The sequence below is a fragment of the Prinia subflava genome, chromosome 8, assembly GCF_021018805.1.
Source record: "Prinia subflava isolate CZ2003 ecotype Zambia chromosome 8, Cam_Psub_1.2, whole genome shotgun sequence".
Classification (NCBI taxonomy): domain Eukaryota; kingdom Metazoa; phylum Chordata; class Aves; order Passeriformes; family Cisticolidae; genus Prinia; species Prinia subflava.
The window spans coordinates 28,165,882-28,183,550 of record NC_086254.1 but is presented as its reverse complement, the minus strand read 5'-3'; the positions used below and the strand labels follow the sequence as shown (position 1 = coordinate 28,183,550).

At 53.2% G+C, this 17,669-nt stretch overlaps 1 protein-coding gene across 1 annotated transcript; it reads left to right on the top strand.

The window, feature by feature from the left end:
• The first annotated feature begins 2,157 nt into the window (after positions 1 to 2,157).
• Positions 2,158 to 16,928, top strand: EEF1A2 (eukaryotic translation elongation factor 1 alpha 2). The gene is made up of 8 exons (XM_063404330.1): positions 2,158 to 2,299; positions 3,738 to 3,951; positions 8,025 to 8,204; positions 9,184 to 9,480; positions 13,587 to 13,737; positions 15,133 to 15,389; positions 15,478 to 15,712; positions 16,581 to 16,928. The coding sequence occupies exons 2-8, from the start codon at positions 3,808 to 3,810 to the stop codon at positions 16,706 to 16,708; spliced, it is 1,392 nt and encodes a 463-aa protein (XP_063260400.1). The 5' UTR covers positions 2,158 to 2,299; positions 3,738 to 3,807; the 3' UTR covers positions 16,709 to 16,928.
• Positions 16,929 to 17,669: the final 741 nt, after the last annotated feature.

Here is a 17,669-nt window from a genome sequence, read left to right as displayed (position 1 = left end):
AAGGGCAAATTTACACCATTTTTTCTGAGGGAAAATGATTCCATTCAGGTGTGGCAGCTGACCTTGATGGTCCCCGGGACCACATGTGTTCAGAGGAGTCCTTTGCCCCGGGTGCCAGCCAAACCTGGGCACACAGCTGTGGCTTTAAGCCTCTCGAGGCTGGGGTAAAGTGGCTTAAGGGAGCTGGGATTAGCCAGGTCTCACAGCCCTCTCCTGCTCAGGTCCTGGACTATTTATAGGCTGATGGGCTGTCAGGCTCTATTTCAGTACAGAACAGGGCACTGCCCAGTTCCTTTCTTCCTCCCTGGGAAAAGGGGTGGGAACTAAAATCCTTTTTACTGGAGAAGGAAAGGAGGCACGAGAGGCCCATCCCATGCTCACCTGGCAGAGGTGAGCAGGATTTACTCCATCCCCATCTTCATTATTAAACTCAGCCATTGCCCCTCTGAGGGCAGTTCCCAGGCTGCCTCAGCCCTTGTGTAAAAAAAGGGCAAAGCACTAAAATACGGGTAGGAAGAATAAGGGATTTTTACGCCTCTCCCTCCTCCACATTATCACACTTGCTGTCCATCTCCAGCCCATCCAGACTTGTGGTAAAGCCTCTACCCCAGTCCCAAAACAAGGCTGGGGTAATCGCTTTAAATCCTCTTAGAGCTTCTCCTTGGAAGTTTCTTTTTATTTTTCCTGGCACTCAGTGAATTTTATGTTGTGCAAGGAATGCTTCATAAAAACAAAAGATAGCTTGACTATCATATTTCTACAAAAATACCAGTGAGCTATAATATTCATTAAAAAAGGCCTCCCTTTAAGCACTAATGAGAAATTAGGGACCTTTTTATCCACACAATGAATAAGTTTTTAACCATTAGTCTAGGAAGGTAGGAGTATCTTCATAAGGGTATCTAATTTAGCTGTTAAATTCACAGGAAGGATGGTCTGGGCCACAAAATTGTTCTGGGTTATTTCATAGCTTTATTTAAAATTAGCTTTCCTTTGACCTATATTTGGCTTTGGGACACAGAAAATTTTGGATTGGCCTTGGAAATGCACAGTTGACACAGACATAAATATTCTGACCACTACATATTATTTTTATGCAAAGTAAATGTCATTATATTACTGAAGGAGATTACTTATGGTTTCCTTATCCTCCTAGGACTTGAACCCCACTTCCTGTTAAAAATGAGATGATGCTGTTACATCACAAATTCTTGAGCAGTCCCCATCTATCTTGTAGGTGCAGCAATCTGTTTTGCTCTGTTTGTCCCTTGCTTTGTTACTTGCCCTGGACTGATGCATTCCCAGCGAGGCAGAGATGTGGGGCAGTGCCCTCAGGGTGCCCGGGGTGGTGTTTGTGCCCTGCAGGGACCCCTCTCCTCCCAGCCCCTGGGGGGCACAGCCTTCTGCACCACTGGGGGCAGAGCAGGGGATGTGGGACTTGGTGGCCACCTCCAAACCCAGCCCTGTTCCTTCACTCCCAGGATGCTACAGGGAGTCCAAGTCCCCCTGGGCCAGCACTTCATCGTTTTTTCCCTGTCTTCCAAAAAGCCCTTCCCTCCATCTACCTGTTTTTCTCCCATCCCTCTGCCTCTAGTCTCTGCATCTCCTCCATCCCTTCATCTCCCTCTCATGGCTTCATCTTCCATCTCTCCTGTTTCTCCATCTTTTATCCTTCCGTCTCTTCCCCATTCCTCCATCTTCCATCCTGCTGTTTCCCTCTGATTTCAGTCTTCCATCTCTCCATCTTCCCATCCCTTCATTTTCCACCACTCCGTCTCTCCATTTCTCCTCCATTTTCCCCATCCTTCCATCCTTCTGCCTCCAACCTCTCCACCTCCCTCTCATGCCTTCACCTTCCATGTCTCCTGTCTCTCCATCTTTTATCCTTCCACCTTCCTCCCATTTCTCCATCTTCCATCTTTCTGCCTCCCTCTGACTTCACCCTTCCAGCCTTTCACCTTCCCATCCCTCCATCTCCCACCCCTCCATTTTTCCCATCCCTCCATCTTCCTCCCATCCCTTTATCTCCCATCCTTCCACCTCCTTCCCATCCTTACACATTCCCTCCCAGTCCCCCGTCTCTCCCTCCTTCTCCTCCTCCTCCTCGTCGTCCTCCTCCTCCCCCCGTCCCCCCCGCGCCTCCTCCTCCTCCTCCTCCTCCCCCGCCCGGTACCGCATTGCCGTAGTGCGGGGGGGCCGCTGCATTGCGCTGCCGCCGTCGATAGGTGGGCCCCTCCCGCGGAGATAAAGCCGGCGGAGCCCAAGCCGGCAGCCTCTGGCCGCCCCGACCGCCGCCCCGGTAAGAGCTGCGGGACCCCCGCGGGATGGGGGGGACAACCGGGATGTGGGGAGGGGTGTCCTGCCCCAGGGCATCAGTGCCCCCCCCGTGTGCGGGTGCTGTCAGCCCCTGGGGTGGGGGGGAAAGGATGGGGCTGGACCAATCCTTCATCCCGCAGGTGCGTCTTCCCTCCCGCAGGTGGGAAATAACACGCGAGCCGTGGTGCTTCAGGACGTGAAAATCCTTCCAAATGTTGGGCATGAGGAGGAAAACCTGATAATCCCCCCCAGCTCTCCCCTCCCCCCACGCTGCCTTTAGAATCACAGAATCCTCGGATGATTTGGGTTGGAAGGACCTTAAAGATCATCTCGTTCCAACCCCCCCTGCCACGGGCAGGGATGACTTTGGCTCCTTGGGGAAGGAATAAAAATAATAATTAAAAAATCCCCCAGTTCTCAAAGCGATCCTGCATGTCCCCCCGTGTGGCAGGGGTCTGCAGGGGGAGAGGGACCCGCACCCGGGACCGAGCATCTCCGGGGAGCCGCAAAATGGCCAGAGCCGGGCTGGCGGGGTTCAAGGGCAGGAGGGACGGGACAGCCGCCGCTCCTGCTGCCCAGGGAAGCTTCTCGCTGGGAATGTTATCACCCGCATGACTGAATCGCTATTAGAGCAGCAAACTCCTCCTGACCTCCTTTACTTCTATGGGCAGATTCGTGAAATTGGATTTTATTAGACGTCAGACTAAAGCTCCTAATTGTGCCCGGTCTGTGTGCAGCTGCAGAGCCATGGCAACGCCGGGAGATGCCAGGACAGCTCCCCGGATATATCCGTTTGCGTTTTCACCCTCCTCCCTCCGTTCCATCCAGTTTCATGGCACCAAAATATAATAAACCCCCCCAAAAGTGCCGGCTGTTCACAGCTCTGCTTGGGGAAGCAGGCGAGGGCTATTTTTGTCCACCCCGCTTTGCAGACACCCTGTTGTCACCTGAACTGTGCCCAGCTGGGGAGGGGTGAGGCCAGCCGGGGAGGACGGGCACCCTCGGCTCCTCCCAGGGCACCCACGACATGGAGGAGATGCCCTCGGGTTTGGAAAGAGCGAGAAGGCGGCGGGAAGGTTTTTTTTTTTCCAGGGAGGAAGGGCACCTTCGAAGCATCCATGACGTAGCCCTGGGAACTGGGGGTCTCCGCGAGGGCGGTGGAGGGCAAGATGCCGAAAAACACGGCGTCTTGCCGAGACTTGGAGGCTGGACGTGGCAGCCCGAAATAGCCCCGCTGGCCTCCTCCGGGGCCAGGCTGGCTCTGACCCAGAGCGGGCAGAGCTGCCAGACGAGACCGGGCACCCCCGGGCGCATGGTCCAGCGGGAAGGTGGGGCCAGGGGAGGACAGCCTTTCCCGAAGGGCTGGGAAGGGGCTGGCACAAGGGGGGCTTTTTTTGATGCGCCTGCCTCTTCCCCCGCAGCCTCCCCCAAAAAGGCAGCCGCGTTCCCAGCGCCCTCCCCAGCGCCGCCAGCCCCGCGTAGCCCCGCAGCATGGGGAAGGAGAAGACGCACATCAACATCGTCGTCATCGGGCATGTGGACTCTGGGAAATCCACCACCACCGGGCACCTCATCTACAAATGCGGGGGCATCGACAAACGGACCATTGAGAAATTTGAGAAGGAGGCTGCCGAGGTGAGGAGCCCGCCCCTCAGCCCGCCCCCACCCCGCATTCCCACCCGCGGGGATGCTCCCAGCTCATCCCCGCCAGCATCCCGCAGGCAATATTCCCATTTTGTGGGTGCTGCCCTACTCTTACCTTCTATTTCCCCCTTTGTTCCCGTCTGTTTTTCTCCCTCTGCACCCCTGGGTCTTCCCGACTCCTCTGGCCTTGGGAAAATAGGACATTTGGGCCTCGCCACCCTCTTTTCCGGAGCTGGGGACTCCGCGCTGCCGCTGCTAATGAGGGCAGGGGCACGGCGAGGTCTGCGAGACGAGTTAGGGAACCAGCAGTAACCACTAGGGTGCTGGAAAAGCCACAAACCGTGGTGCTTCAAGGCATGAAATTCCTTCTAGGTGTGGTGCACGAGGGGGAAAACCTGATAATCCCTCACTGCAGAGGTCAGGGCTGCCTGAATTTCACCCTGAAGCATCAGTTTCCAGTGCCTGCTGGGGACAAGGTGCATCAGCTGCACCACTCATTTGATCCAGTTGAAGAACCTCATTCCTGTTTTCCTCAGGAAGGTGGTCTGGCATGAAGTGTGATTGGCAGCCTATGATACAGAAAACTGGCTGGAAGTCTGAGCATTTAAGTTAAATTCTTTTGTTTGACCCTTGCAATGGTGGCATTTGTAACAGTTTTATCGTGCATGCATTTAGAAGCTGCCATAGAAGCTGCATAGAAAGCTACATAGCAAAGCACCCCCTGTAATGTGGCAAACCCCAAAATTAAAGAGGAAGAAACAGACTTGGGAAGAAAAATGGCAGTGGGGAACCCTGGGAAATTACTGATGGTAAATTCTAGAGAAGTGGGTGAGCCGGGAACAGCCTGGCTGTGTTATCCACAGGGCAGCTCCTGTCACTCAGAAGATGGCTTGTCGTCATCGCTCTGGGAATGCAGATATCTCTCCTTTCTTTTTTTTTTTTTTTTTTCTGGTCAAGATTTCACATTTCAATGACAAAAAAAATATTTACAGAGCTGCCACTTTTGATTTCACATTTTGCTGTCTGTCTGTCTTAACCTTTTTAATCTACCGATAGCATCTGAGCTAAATCCCTTATTTTCCTGCCTCACTTGCAGCCTTTTTTTCACATCCGTAAGCCAAAGAGCCTCTTCCTTCATACAAAATGATCCCTCTCTCCTGGTTTAAAATGATTGCTGATATCCTCCCATAAATTCCCCCCCTTTACCTATAAGATCAGATAAGGCATGATAAGGTTCTCGTCGATGTGATTGCAGTGATTTTGACTGAACAGACACTTTCACTGACTTGCCAGGATCCGCGGGCACCGGAGGCTGCTATTAATAGCCTATTGACTGAGCTTACAGACTCCATTTTCTGATGCAGGGCTGGGGAAGAGTTTGCTTCCATTAGGTGGCATTCACAGGAAATGGAGGCCTGCGTGCACCCAAAAGGCCAACAAAAAAACCCAGGGTCTGTTATTTTATTTAAGAGAAAAGAGCGAGGATTTCTCCCTTTTTTCCTTTTGATTCAAGGGCAGAGGTAACAGTATCTCTGAAAGAAGAGTTGTTCTGTTTCAAAAAAAATTAAATAATCAGTATTTGTGGCCCCCGAATAGAAAGCTGTCCCTCCGCTGGGGTTCGATCAGGGAAATTCAGGCTATTTCTGGCGCTGAACAGGGAAGGTATTGTGCAGAGCTAGATAATACCCTGGGTTTTTCAACACCAGCTCTGGGTAACTGAATACACCCCGTGAAAGGAGGGAAACTGCTAAATAAAGGCTCTCATTTGTCTTCACGTTACGTGTGATGCTGAGCTCTGGGGGGGTCTCACACGTGATGAGGAGCTGGTTGTGTGTGTGGACATGGCTGATGGCAAAAAGGTGCTGATTCCCACTCAGCTGCTGTGGGAGAGCCAGGGGTCTACTCTGTGCCTCAGTTTCCCCATCCAGAAGGGAGGCTACTGATGGGGGAGAGGCTGTGGGATGTGCTGGTTGACCTCCTGCCCGAGAAGAGCCCATTATTAATGCAGTGCACAAATGCACCATTCCCTCTGTATCTCCGTCTCCAGCAGTAAGTGAGCACACTGATGACTTCTCCCTGTTCCCTGGGAAGGGGAGTTTGATGTGTGTGCTGGAAAGGGTTAACCTGGCCCCATCCCTGGATGTGCTCAAAGCCAAGCTGGATGGAATTTGGAGCAACCTGGTCTAGTAGAATGTGCCTCTGTCCCTGGCAGAGGGGTTGGAATGAGATGATCTTTGAAGTCTTTTCCAACCCGAACCATTTTGTGATTCTAAAAACCTCCAAGCTCCTGCTCTACCCCCTTGCTAAACCCAGTGTCAGGAAGATGCTCAGGAGCAGAGACTTGATTCTGGATCTTTCCATCCCACTGAGAGCTCACAGCTTCCCAACGGAGATGGGGCACACCTCCTCAACCTGGCATCCCCTCTGAGGAGGGGAAATCTTGCCCCTGGCTTTAGGATTTTGCCCGTAATCCTCCGGAGCAAGCTGCAAAGTCATCGCAGCACTCAGCTGTTATGAAACAGGCTGTCACCATTAATTCCTTGTGCTGGCTGGGAACAGGGCTGGAGTGTGGGAGATGGAGCAGACCAGCCCCCGGGCACGGTGTGGGCAGGGCAGGTTTGGATGTGATGCTGTGTTCTCTTTCCTGGGGAGGCTCACCCTGGAGTGTTCGGTACCTGCCGTGGGGAAGTGCTTCCCTCTGGTGATTGATAATGGGCCAGCAGAAACTGTGATTGCAGGGAAGAGAGGGATGGATGGATGGATGGATGGATGGATGGATGGATGGATGGATGGATGGATGGATGGATGGGAGCAGGGTATCACAGCTCTGACCTTGCATAGCAATAGGAGACCATTAAATCATCTGCAAATGACCTGAATTCCTTTCTCTACCTTAAACCTTCCTTCTATCTGAGGCCAAGAGCTGATGGTTGCAGCCCATTTTAACCCCTTGCTTTGGGTGGGCTCCCCTGACTGCCCCAGCACACAGTGTGGTCAGCAAGGGTGGGCTTGTCCTGCCCCATCTCCACCTTGGCAGGGTCCCAGCTCAGACTGGGAGCACGACCTCCACGCTGGAGGGAAATCCAGCTCTCCCTGGCGTGGTGACGTCAAAGGGCTCCAACCCAAAGGAGAAGGCCCTTTGGAAGTGCCACCGTGGTTTCACGAGGGAATGTGCTTTATCACAGGGCAGGAAGATTTACTGGAGCTGATCTCCTGCAGCGTGATTTCCTGCATTACAATGTTGGCTGAGATTTTGGCCATTTGGCAACGACAGTTGGTCTGGCTGCAGCTCACAGTAGCTTTTCCTGTGAATTTGCACACTCTGTGGCAAAAATCAATCACGTTTCTGTTCTGCTCGTAGCAACCGTCTCTCATTTCATTTTCTTTTAACCCATTCCACCCCTGCCAGTTATGGGCTCACTCATGTGGTAGTGCCCTTTCCCACTAACCAGCTGTCTCACAGGTCTGAGTCATGGATTAAACATCACAGAATCAGAGAATCATTGAGGCTGGAAAAGCCCTCTAAGATCATCAAGTCCAACCAGCACTGCCAAGCCCACTACTAGACCACATCCCTTTGTGTGCACCTCTGTGAAACCATGGGAAATAAAACAAAATAAATCTCATAAACAGATATTTTTCAATAATGCCATTAGCATTAGGAAATGGACAAGTATATAAATATCTTCACAGAGACATTTAGTGTGACAAGAAGCAGCTTTCCATGTTTCTGTACAGGATTTCCCAGCAGCAGGGCCATGGTGTTTCATGGAGGAGACCTCATGGGTCGCTGCCTCCAGGTCCTGCCCACCCAGCCCCACTCACAAATTCACTTCATGGCTCTTCTTCCAGCCTCTCCTGCATCCTGTTGAGGAACACGTTGAGAACAACATCTCCTTTCACCTGTATTTTTTAGTAAATAGACCACAGCTCTCACTGAATTTAGGGAATTTCACCTTTAAATGTTTGTGGTGTGAGCTTGGGAAGTGCCCTGGAGGGTGGGAGGGCATCACCAGTGCTGTGAGCTTGGTTTTCTCATTGGTCCTTGCCTCTGTGTTGGCCAGATGGGGAAGGGATCCTTCAAATACGCCTGGGTGCTGGACAAGCTGAAGGCCGAGCGCGAGCGTGGCATCACCATCGACATCTCGCTGTGGAAGTTTGAGACCACCAAGTACTACATCACCATCATCGACGCCCCTGGCCACAGGGACTTCATCAAGAACATGATCACCGGCACCTCCCAGGTGAGAGGTGGGGCCCAGGGGGGAGGCTGAGGCTTGTTCATGAGCTCAGGGTTGTGCAGGTGCTGTTGGAGCCCTTTTGGAGGTGGGGAGTTGAGAGAGCAGATGTTGAGGAGTGTTCAGCAGGGTCCACCCAGGAGACAGACTGGCACCAGGGGACACGGCACGCTGTGGTCCTGCACCTCCCTGGGTGTCTTTGGGCACAAAGAGGTGGTTTCTCCACCCCATTTCCACCCACATAGGAAGGTGGGATGAATGTTGCTGCCTGGGAGCTGGGATGCTGTGAGCTACATGCCTTTGTGTGAGGGCATCTCCACACTCTTTCAGCCTCAGCCAAATGAGATAGACAAGAAACTTCCAACAATCTGCTAGGTTTTATTGGATAAAGGAGGCTCCACAGATTTTTTTCTTCTTTTTCCTCAAAACAGCTGTCTTTGTCCCACATTATATTGCCAAACCAAATGGCCTACCCTTCCTGGATAGGGTGTTTTCCCCTCATTGCATTTGGGACATTTCTGCATCTCCCTGTGACTGATGGGTGCTGGATGAACCCCGCTACATCTCATTACAGTGAGATTTCCATTGAGGTACCAGTTGGGCTGGGCTTTCTGCCAAACCCAAGCAGCTTCTGGTGTGTGTTTTGGTACAAAACTAATCTGGGGAACAGCGTGGCTGGAGTCACACCCATCACTCAGGGAGGTTTTTTGTAAGAATTCAGTAGGGTTTTTAAATAAAACCTTGCCTGTAGATGATCAAGATGAGGTCCTGGTCGGAGTCCTGTGTCCAGGAGGGATCCACATTGGTTTCCCATCACAGTGCAGAACCATGTGGGGTTGGCAAGTCTGAAGTAGCACAGCTGGATCAGTTTTGAGATGGATCAGCAGGGTTATGGGTAGCAGCTGTCAGGGAGCCATCTGTGACCCCCTCGAAGCCCTCAGGGGTGTCACCAGGGTGACAGCAGTTCACTGGCTCTCTCCCCCAGGCTGACTGTGCTGTCCTGATCGTCGCTGCCGGCGTGGGTGAATTTGAAGCCGGCATCTCCAAGAACGGGCAGACCCGCGAGCACGCCCTGCTGGCTTACACCCTGGGCGTGAAGCAGCTCATCGTGGGCATCAACAAGATGGATTCCACGGAGCCCCCCTACAGCGAGAAACGCTACGATGAGATCGTCAAGGAGGTCAGCGCCTACATCAAGAAGATCGGCTACAACCCGGCCACGGTTCCCTTCGTGCCCATCTCGGGCTGGCATGGAGACAACATGCTGGAGCCCTCTCCCAATGTAAGTGTGCCCTGTGTTACACTTCTCCCCCCCGGCCTGAGGGTCCTAGCTCAGGCTGAAGATGAACTCTGTGCTCTGCAAGCATTTCATGCACCCGCTGTGCACAAAGGCGTGTGCTGGCGGCACGGATGATGGGTCATGGAGCTCTGCTTGGCCCTGGGCAGGATGAATGGGCTCACTCTTCATGGGTGCTGTGCCCTGGCCAGGCACACCAGCAACTAAACATGAGCATCTTCAGGAGATGATCTGTCTGGCTTTGCTTCTGGGCCAGGATTTGAGGTTTTTGCCTTGTCGGAAGTCACGGTGACATTACAGCAGCAATTGTGGCTCTCAGTTGTCACTCTGCAGGAGCAGCGGGTGTGTTTTCAGGGCATTGTTTTCTGATTGGAATAACACAGTCTGGGTTTGGGCTCGGAGCAGTTCAAACAGTGCAGCCAGGCTCCCTCGTGCTGGGTCTCAGGTCCCCTTTCCCATCGATGCTCTGTGTCACTGCAGTGGCCAAACCTCCACTTCCAGTGCTGGCATCTCACTCCTAAAGGTGACGTTTTCTTCAGGCAGTACCAGGTTTCCCGTGCCAAAACCACAGTTCCCTGGAGTTCCATTTGAGGCTGCTCCTTTTCCAGTTGTTTTTTACTTCCTCTGTGATGGGGATGGTGGGGACACAAAGGCAGGGTGCTCTGGGTGGGCCCGTGCCCTCATTTCATACAACAGAAGGAAGAGCTGAAGAGAGGTGGAGGTTATTCTGACACCGGTTTTGTTGGAGAAAAAACTACCTCAGAGTTAGTCTTTTAAAGAAATGATGGGCTGGAAAGTTGTGGCCAGAGGAAGGTCCCTGTCCTCCTGTTGACTTCTGTGTGACCTTGAGCAAGTTGCTCAGATCAGACACCCCAGGAATCTCTTGGGAAACCAATGGGAAATTTGATGCTTGGGGGGACTTCAGGACATCACCTGTGGGTTAGGGCAGGGCTCTGTGATAAGAGAGGCAATCCATGAGTCCAGCAGCAACTGAGGGAGGTCAGGGGAGGTCTGACGAAGGGGAGTGCTGCAATGCAAACTCACACAGTCATGAAACACAGCTCCTGCCCTGCAGAGGAAAGGCAGCTCATTGGGATGGCTTGGAAGGAAGGAATTATTGAGGTGCTTGGGAGATTCCTGTTCCCTGAGGAGCAGAGTTGGGATAAAGGTCAGCCACAGCCATGCCAAACCCTGCCCTGTGGTTCCTGGGTGCCTCAAATCAGGCAGGCTGCAAATGTCAGCAGCTGCTGGGCTGGGAAGATGATCCTGAACAATTCTCCTATAAATAGGCAGCAGAGGGGAGGCACAGAGGAGGAGGGGCTCTGTGGCCCCCTTCCTCCAGAGGGGTCTCAGGGCAGGTTCCCAGTGTCATGTGCTGCCTGAGAGAAGGCAGAGGATGAAACAATTCTCTCCTTTGTCCTAAGGAGATCACTGGCTCCAGGGTTCTGCCTGATCCAGGGAATTGGGAAGAAAACCTGGCCTGGTCTGGAACAGCATGAGCTCTGCTGGAGAGAGTTGAGGGACAGACTCCTCCTCCTCATATTGCACCAGCTCTGGGAAAGCTTAAGCAGGAACCTGGTGTAGATGTCTCTTCTCTCTTTCCTCGCCTGAAAAAGCTCTGATTATTTTCACTTGCAGTTTCTGGACAGGTTTCACTGAAGCACAAGGCAGTCAAGTGACTTGTCTGTCTGTCAGGGGACTTATCAGAAGGTGGGGATTAGAGCCATGATGGCCCTGAAGCTCCTGTTGCCTCTGAGCAAGGGGGGTGTGGTGGTGCATCAGGCTGGAACCGGCTCTGTGTGGGAGACTCCAGCCCACATCCCTGTTGCACAGAATCCCAAGGCCAACTGCAAAACATGGCAGCTGGGCTGTGCTTCCATCAAAGTTTGGCATTTGAGATCTTTTTGGGAAGTGGGGTGTTCTGTGAAGCAGCTGTGATGCTGCAGCTGGCAGAATGGGGCCATTCTGTGTGGTTTGGGAGACTCTCACCCCATGGATGCTGCAGCCCAGACACAGCCAGACTCTGGTGTGGCTGCCTGGGACTGCAGCCTCAACTCTGGGGTGTGTGTGGGGGGTGTTGAGGTGCCCATGGGCTGGGCAAAATCAGGGAAAGGCGACTGCTCTGTAAAATAAACTTTGAGTGTAAAAGAGCTGGAGCTCAGCTGTTATTTTGGGGAGCTGGAGCATGTCTGTCTGCAGGATTTGGTCAGGTCCTGCTTTTGCTGTAGGAGTGGTGGAGTAGGAATTGCTCTTTGAGGACACATTTGGGGAATATATGGCAGAGGTTTTATTTGAGTGGCCATAGGAGGCAGCACAAACCAGCCTGTGCAGAAGCCTTTCACCCTGAGGCCATGCTGAGGTTTTGCAGGGATTTGTTCCCAGAACGTGGCTAAGTTCGCCTTTACCTGACTCTTGACATGTCAGAAGTCCCCTGGAGAGAGGGATAGCTCTCACAGCCAGGTGTCAGGGGCAGAGGTTGTTATTCTCCTGTGTGCCAGAGCTGTGTGGGGCAGAGAGACGGGAGCTGTGGGCCCTTGGTGGCCTCATCCTCGAGAGCAGAACCTGTGGGCAGGTGGCCACCAGGCAGCTGCTGGCACAGGTCCCTGCAGAATGGGGGAAGGTCTGAGTCATCCTGCACCTCACATGAGGCTCCTTCACTGCCTGGATGGAGGTTTCACTTTGCCAAGCTGTTCCTGGCTCTGGCTCTGGCTGCACAGCAAGAGCTGCAATGCCCTGGGAAGAACCCACTGCAAAAGAGTCCTCAGGCTCCTCCTGCCACTGCCACCTAGAAAGACAAGTGGTGTCGGATGTGACCCTCTGAAGGGGGCTGACCTGCAAGCTTTGGATGCAAGCTGAGTTCCCTGGCTGCATCCTGTCTTTCCCTCTCTCCTTCCCAAAGCTGGTGCAGATTGCAGGATAGGAAACCAGACTTGGCACAGCCACATCCTGCAGGGGTGGCTGTGCAGCTGGGGGCACTTTGGGGGCCTTGCTTCAGCCCAGCCCCCCATGCCCACTGCACTGTGCCGCTGGTGTTGGGGATAAAGGAAAAAAGCCACATCCACAAAGTGTGTGATGGATTTGGGACACATAGGAAGCATTTGACATTAGAAGGGGGAAATACTGTCTAGCCCTCTCTGTACAGAGGCAGGGGAATGGCCTTGCACACTCTGATCTCTGCTTGTCATATCAGGGTTGTCTCAGACCCAGGACTAAACTTTTCTTACCAGCCAAGCTCAGGTGTAGCTACAACATCCAGATGTGCAGCATCACCCCAGTAAAGCACTGCAGTTCCCTGCATTTCACCATGGTGCCTGAGCACGTTTCCACCCCTCTCTGCCTCTTTTCTGGGCAATTTTTAGTTTCAAAACCCACTTTAGGGAGGAGAAGGGAACATCTGTGGAAAGCAATCCTGTCTCTTGGCAGCTTGGTTTCCAGCATTCTCCCAAGCCAGGGTTTACAATCCAGACCCTGGAGGGGTGATAGCAGGAGTGAGTGGGGAGAACCATCTCCCTGGGGCTCACCTTGGAGACTCTTGGACCCCAAGACTGAAGGTTGAGCACTTTGTGGCTGGTACTTGGCTGCAGAGCCTGTGGTCCCTGTGCTGGAGGCAGCATTCCTGGAGGGCAGGATCCAGGCAGCTGGTGCAGTGCCCGTGGGTTGATGTTGGAAGTGGGGGCTGTGCATTTGCTGGTTTTAACCACTTCCATCCTTTTTCTCCTGTTAATGGATGTCTTTCTCATTTCTAGAAGAAAGAGAGGGAGATTGAGCAAAGGGGAGCAGATAAGCTTGAAGGGATGGTGGAGTGGAAGGAGCTCTCCAGCCCCCTGGTAAAGCCAGGATGTGGCAGGACTGACTTTATGAAAGTTGTCCTGGTGGGAAATCTCTCTGGGTTTACCTCTGTGTGCTGAGTACAGGCACACTCAGTGAGTTGGAAGTGTTTCCAGGCCAGGTTGGATGGGCCTTGGAGAAGTCTGGTCTCGTGGAAGGTGTCCCTGCCCATGGCAGAGGGGTGGAACAAGATGGTCTTTAAGGTCCCATCCAACCCAACCATCCTGTGGTTCTATGGCTCTCTGTTGCTGCTCTCTTCCCAGATGCCTTGGTTCAAAGGCTGGAAGGTGGAGCGCAAGGAAGGCAACGCCAGCGGGGTGTCCCTGTTGGAGGCCCTGGACACCATCCTGCCCCCAACCCGCCCCACAGACAAACCCCTGCGCCTGCCCCTCCAGGATGTCTACAAGATTGGAGGTGAGCTTTGCCATGCCTCTGCCTTCACTGGAGTCTTCATTCCATAGGAATTTGGGAATGACATTTCCAGGTGTTGGGAAGCCAGAGGGATTTGACTCTTCAAACCAGAGGTGATGTTGGAGAAAAGGGTGGTAGCTCCTGGGCAAAGACCCCGTTTGAGCCTGGGCTGCCTGGGGTGGAGGTGGACATGCCCAAAGGTGCCAGGGACCAGAGAGGAGCAGCAGGTTTGTGAGCTCTCCCCAGGGAACACATGATGCCAAAACAGCTGCAAATTCGTATGTCCAGAGGTCATGGCTGGCCAGGCAAGTTGGAGGTGGCAAAAAACATTCTGTGACCCAGATGAGAGACAAGACCAGCAGGGAGGGCCACTGAAGCTGGTGCGTGGCAGCTCGGCTGTGACCTGCCTGAGCTTCCCAAATGCTGGTGTCCATCATCAGCACCTCCTCCTGCCGAGCTGTGCCAGCCATGCAGGGAGCACCGTGGCTGACGCGTGTCCCCTTCCCTTGGAGAGGTGCTGGGGACACTTTGCTCAGCTATAAATACCCTGTGAGCTCTCTGACCTGCTGGCATAAGTGGACAGCACTGCTGACTCCCTGGCTGCTGGACCAGGCAGGCACAGACTTTTCCAGCTCTTTCCCACCCTTTTCCAAGGACACATGCACCGCAGGGGTTGAACGTGGGATTTTAGCTGGGTTTTTAATGCAGGCTGCTGTTGTTTGCAGTGGGCGTGAAAGGTGGTGAGCAGGTCTGTGTCCTCCCCTAGCTCAGCTGGGGCAAAGGGATCTGCTTTTACTGGGAGGCAGGTCCTTGGGGAGCAGAGACACCGTGGAAGAGGGGAGGTGGAGGCAGCAGGGTGGATGTGGAGGAGAAGATGGGTCCAGCCAGCCTCTTCCATCTCTTTTCAGTGTTGTTTCTCTCAATCATTCTTCACCTGCCTCCAAAGGGGAATTTTCCCAAAGTCTCCTGGTGACACAGGGTGTAAAAGATCCCAGCCATTTAATGAGCCACCCTCATTCTCTGTCACACCTGGTGGTGTGGCCATCAGGGATGTGGACAGTGTTGTTGCACACATGCTGGTGTGTCCCAGTCCTCCACGCAGGAGATGCCGTAGCTGCTCCAGGAGGAGAACTTCTGGGGCATGCAGATTGCTCAGGACTTTCTGATTATGGGTTACTTCATTTTTACAAGATTTTGAGTAGGAAGGATGGACTCATGGTCATTTTCAAGATCCTGGTGTTGATCTGCTGAAAACTTGGGGGTTTTGGGCAAGGAGCAAACATGTTCTGGGCCACTGGAGAGAGGGGAGAGAGATCTTGCTTTTGCTGAATCCAGGTTCTGGCCCAGGGCTATTCCAAGCAGATTGAATTTTGCTGCACTCTGCCCTTGTCTCCGCAGGGATTGGCACAGTCCCTGTGGGCCGAGTGGAGACCGGCATCCTGCGGCCCGGCATGGTGGTCACCTTTGCCCCCGTGAACATCACCACTGAGGTGAAATCCGTGGAGATGCACCACGAGGCCCTGAGCGAGGCTCTGCCTGGGGACAACGTGGGCTTCAACGTGAAGAACGTCTCGGTGAAGGACATCCGCCGCGGGAACGTCTGCGGGGACAGCAAGTCGGACCCGCCGCAGGAGGCGGCGCAGTTCACCTCCCAGGTGAGCGGGGCTTGCCAATGCCACCACGCCCGGTGTGCTGCTGTCCCCCGGCTCCCAGCCCTGCCCGTGACACTGCTCTGTCCCCCAGGTGATCATCCTGAACCACCCCGGCCAGATCAGTGCTGGCTACTCGCCCGTCATCGACTGCCACACCGCACATATCGCCTGCAAGTTCGCCGAGCTGAAGGAGAAGATCGACCGGCGCTCCGGCAAGAAGCTGGAGGACAACCCCAAGTCCCTGAAGTCGGGTGATGCAGCCATCGTGGAGATGATCCCTGGCAAGCCCATGTGTGTGGAGAGCTTCTCCCAGTACCCACCCCTTGGTAAGGGAACTGCTCTTTGGAGGTCTCCTGAGGAGGGGAATGAGGGCTTTGTGGGTGCAGGGCTCACATCAGACATGCTGAGCTTCTCCCAGATAGTTGGGAGGGAGCTGAGGATGGTTTTTTTGCTCTCCCATGTGCTGCAGAGCTGGGTTTCTAAAGGCTGGGTTTTCCCTCTGGGAGCAACAAGACCTTTCCCTAATGGTTACTGAACCCTGCTAGTTTCTGAACACAGAGACATTTTCCAGTTTCCTCTTCTCTGCTCTAGAACAACTGGTCAGGAGATGAAAGAGGGAAGTTTCCTCAGTGGAGGCCACTTTTTAATGCAGGGAAGTGCCATGCTTGAGTGGCTTGGATTGAAAGGGACAGTAAAGGCCGTCTTGTTCCAGCCCCCTGCCGTGGGCAGACACACCTTCCACTAGACCAGGTGGATGCTGCACATCTGCAAGCTTTAGCAGTGCTGGGAGCTTGCAGAGAAGATGGGGTTTAAGTTTAAAAACAATAATTTAAATCAAGGGGAGCATCAGGACTAGCAGGGGGTTAGGGTTAGGGTTCTTTAAAAGGAATTCTTTAAAAGCAAAAGCATGTTCCAGTATTTGTGAGGCTTCATGTTAATTTTACCAATAAAACTGGTACAACATCCCCAGTGGAAAAAAAAACCAAAAAAAACCCCCAAAAAACCACAAACCAAAACCAGACAAATTCCCCCCTCCCCCAAAAAACCTCAGACCAAAACAAACAAACTAACTCAGGGCTTATCCCTGCAGGAACCTGCTCCAAGGGCAGGGATAACACCATGGGTGGGGGTTTAGATCCCAGCAGAGCTCAGCCTTTGTGTCTCACTCTTGTCCCTCCCCTCTGTGTCCCTCAGGCCGCTTCGCTGTCCGCGACATGCGGCAGACCGTGGCCGTGGGCGTCATCAAGAACGTGGAGAAGAAGAGTGGTGGGGCTGGGAAGGTCACCAAGTCTGCCCAGAAGGCCCAGAAGGCTGGAAAATGAATCGTGGGCTCCCAGTGCATCGCGCAGAAACCATCCCTGACACCAGGACGCTGCCACCGTCTCCCCCGGGCGCACGTGTGCACATCAGCTTGTAAGAGTTTATATGTCAACGACTGGATGCTCACCATTAAGGTCCAGTGGAAATTCTTTAAAAGGAAAAGCATGTTCCAGCGTTTGTGAGGCTTCATGTTAATTTTACCAATAAAACTGGTACAACATCCACAGTGGAAAAAAAAAAAAAAAAAGAAAAAATGAACCAAAACCAGACAAAACCCCCCCTCCCCCCAGAAAAACCCCAAAAAACCAAAACAAACCAACCAACCCAAAAGGCATGAAGCTCTGTGTGTGTGTGTGCATCTGTCACTGAGAGGGGCTGGGTTGGCTGGGGGTTGTGTAGTCTCACTTGAGTAGATGGTGGGGATGGCCACAGGAGGGCCTGGGATGGAAATAAGGAGGAAGGAGGACAGCTGGGAGCCCATGTTCAGGGTGTCAGCCAGCACTCAGCCCTTCCCCAGCTTGCACCCCTTGACCCGGGTGATTCCCCCAGCCTGAAGCAGCAACAGCTCTCACAGCAGTTTTGAGGCTCTCCTTAACCAGCTCAAGCCCCTAAAATAATTTTCCAGGGTCTTTATTATACTTTTTTTCATGCAAAATAGGCTTAAATTGAGCTCCTACCGTTATGCCACTGAAAGAAAGGAAATTAGGGCACTCCATGTCTCTTGTAAGGGCAAGCAGCATCACTTTGGGTTTTTGTCATTCCCCATCATCTTTGGGAGCAGTGATTGAGACTGCCTTCCCTCCCCACAAGCTGCTCTGCCTCACGCATGGTGGGTCCCCCAGCCCTTTCCAAACAACACAACTGGAACGTTTCATCCTGACTGAAGCCCAGACATGACTCAGGTCTCACAAGAAGCCCCAAAACTCATGGTCTTCACCCAGGGTGGTGACTCAATCCCATCAT

Bases quoted from the DNA above. Each gene is read 5' to 3' on its own strand.
- EEF1A2 (XM_063404330.1), top strand. From the start codon at position 3,808: ATGGGGAAGGAGAAGACGCACATCAACATCGTCGTCATCGGGCATGTG. The intron at 3,952-8,024 runs GTGAGGAGCCCG...TGTGTTGGCCAG, and splicing joins TTGAGAAGGAGGCTGCCGAG to ATGGGGAAGGGATCCTTCAA. The intron at 15,713-16,580 runs GTAAGGGAACTG...TGTGTCCCTCAG, and splicing joins CTCCCAGTACCCACCCCTTG to GCCGCTTCGCTGTCCGCGAC.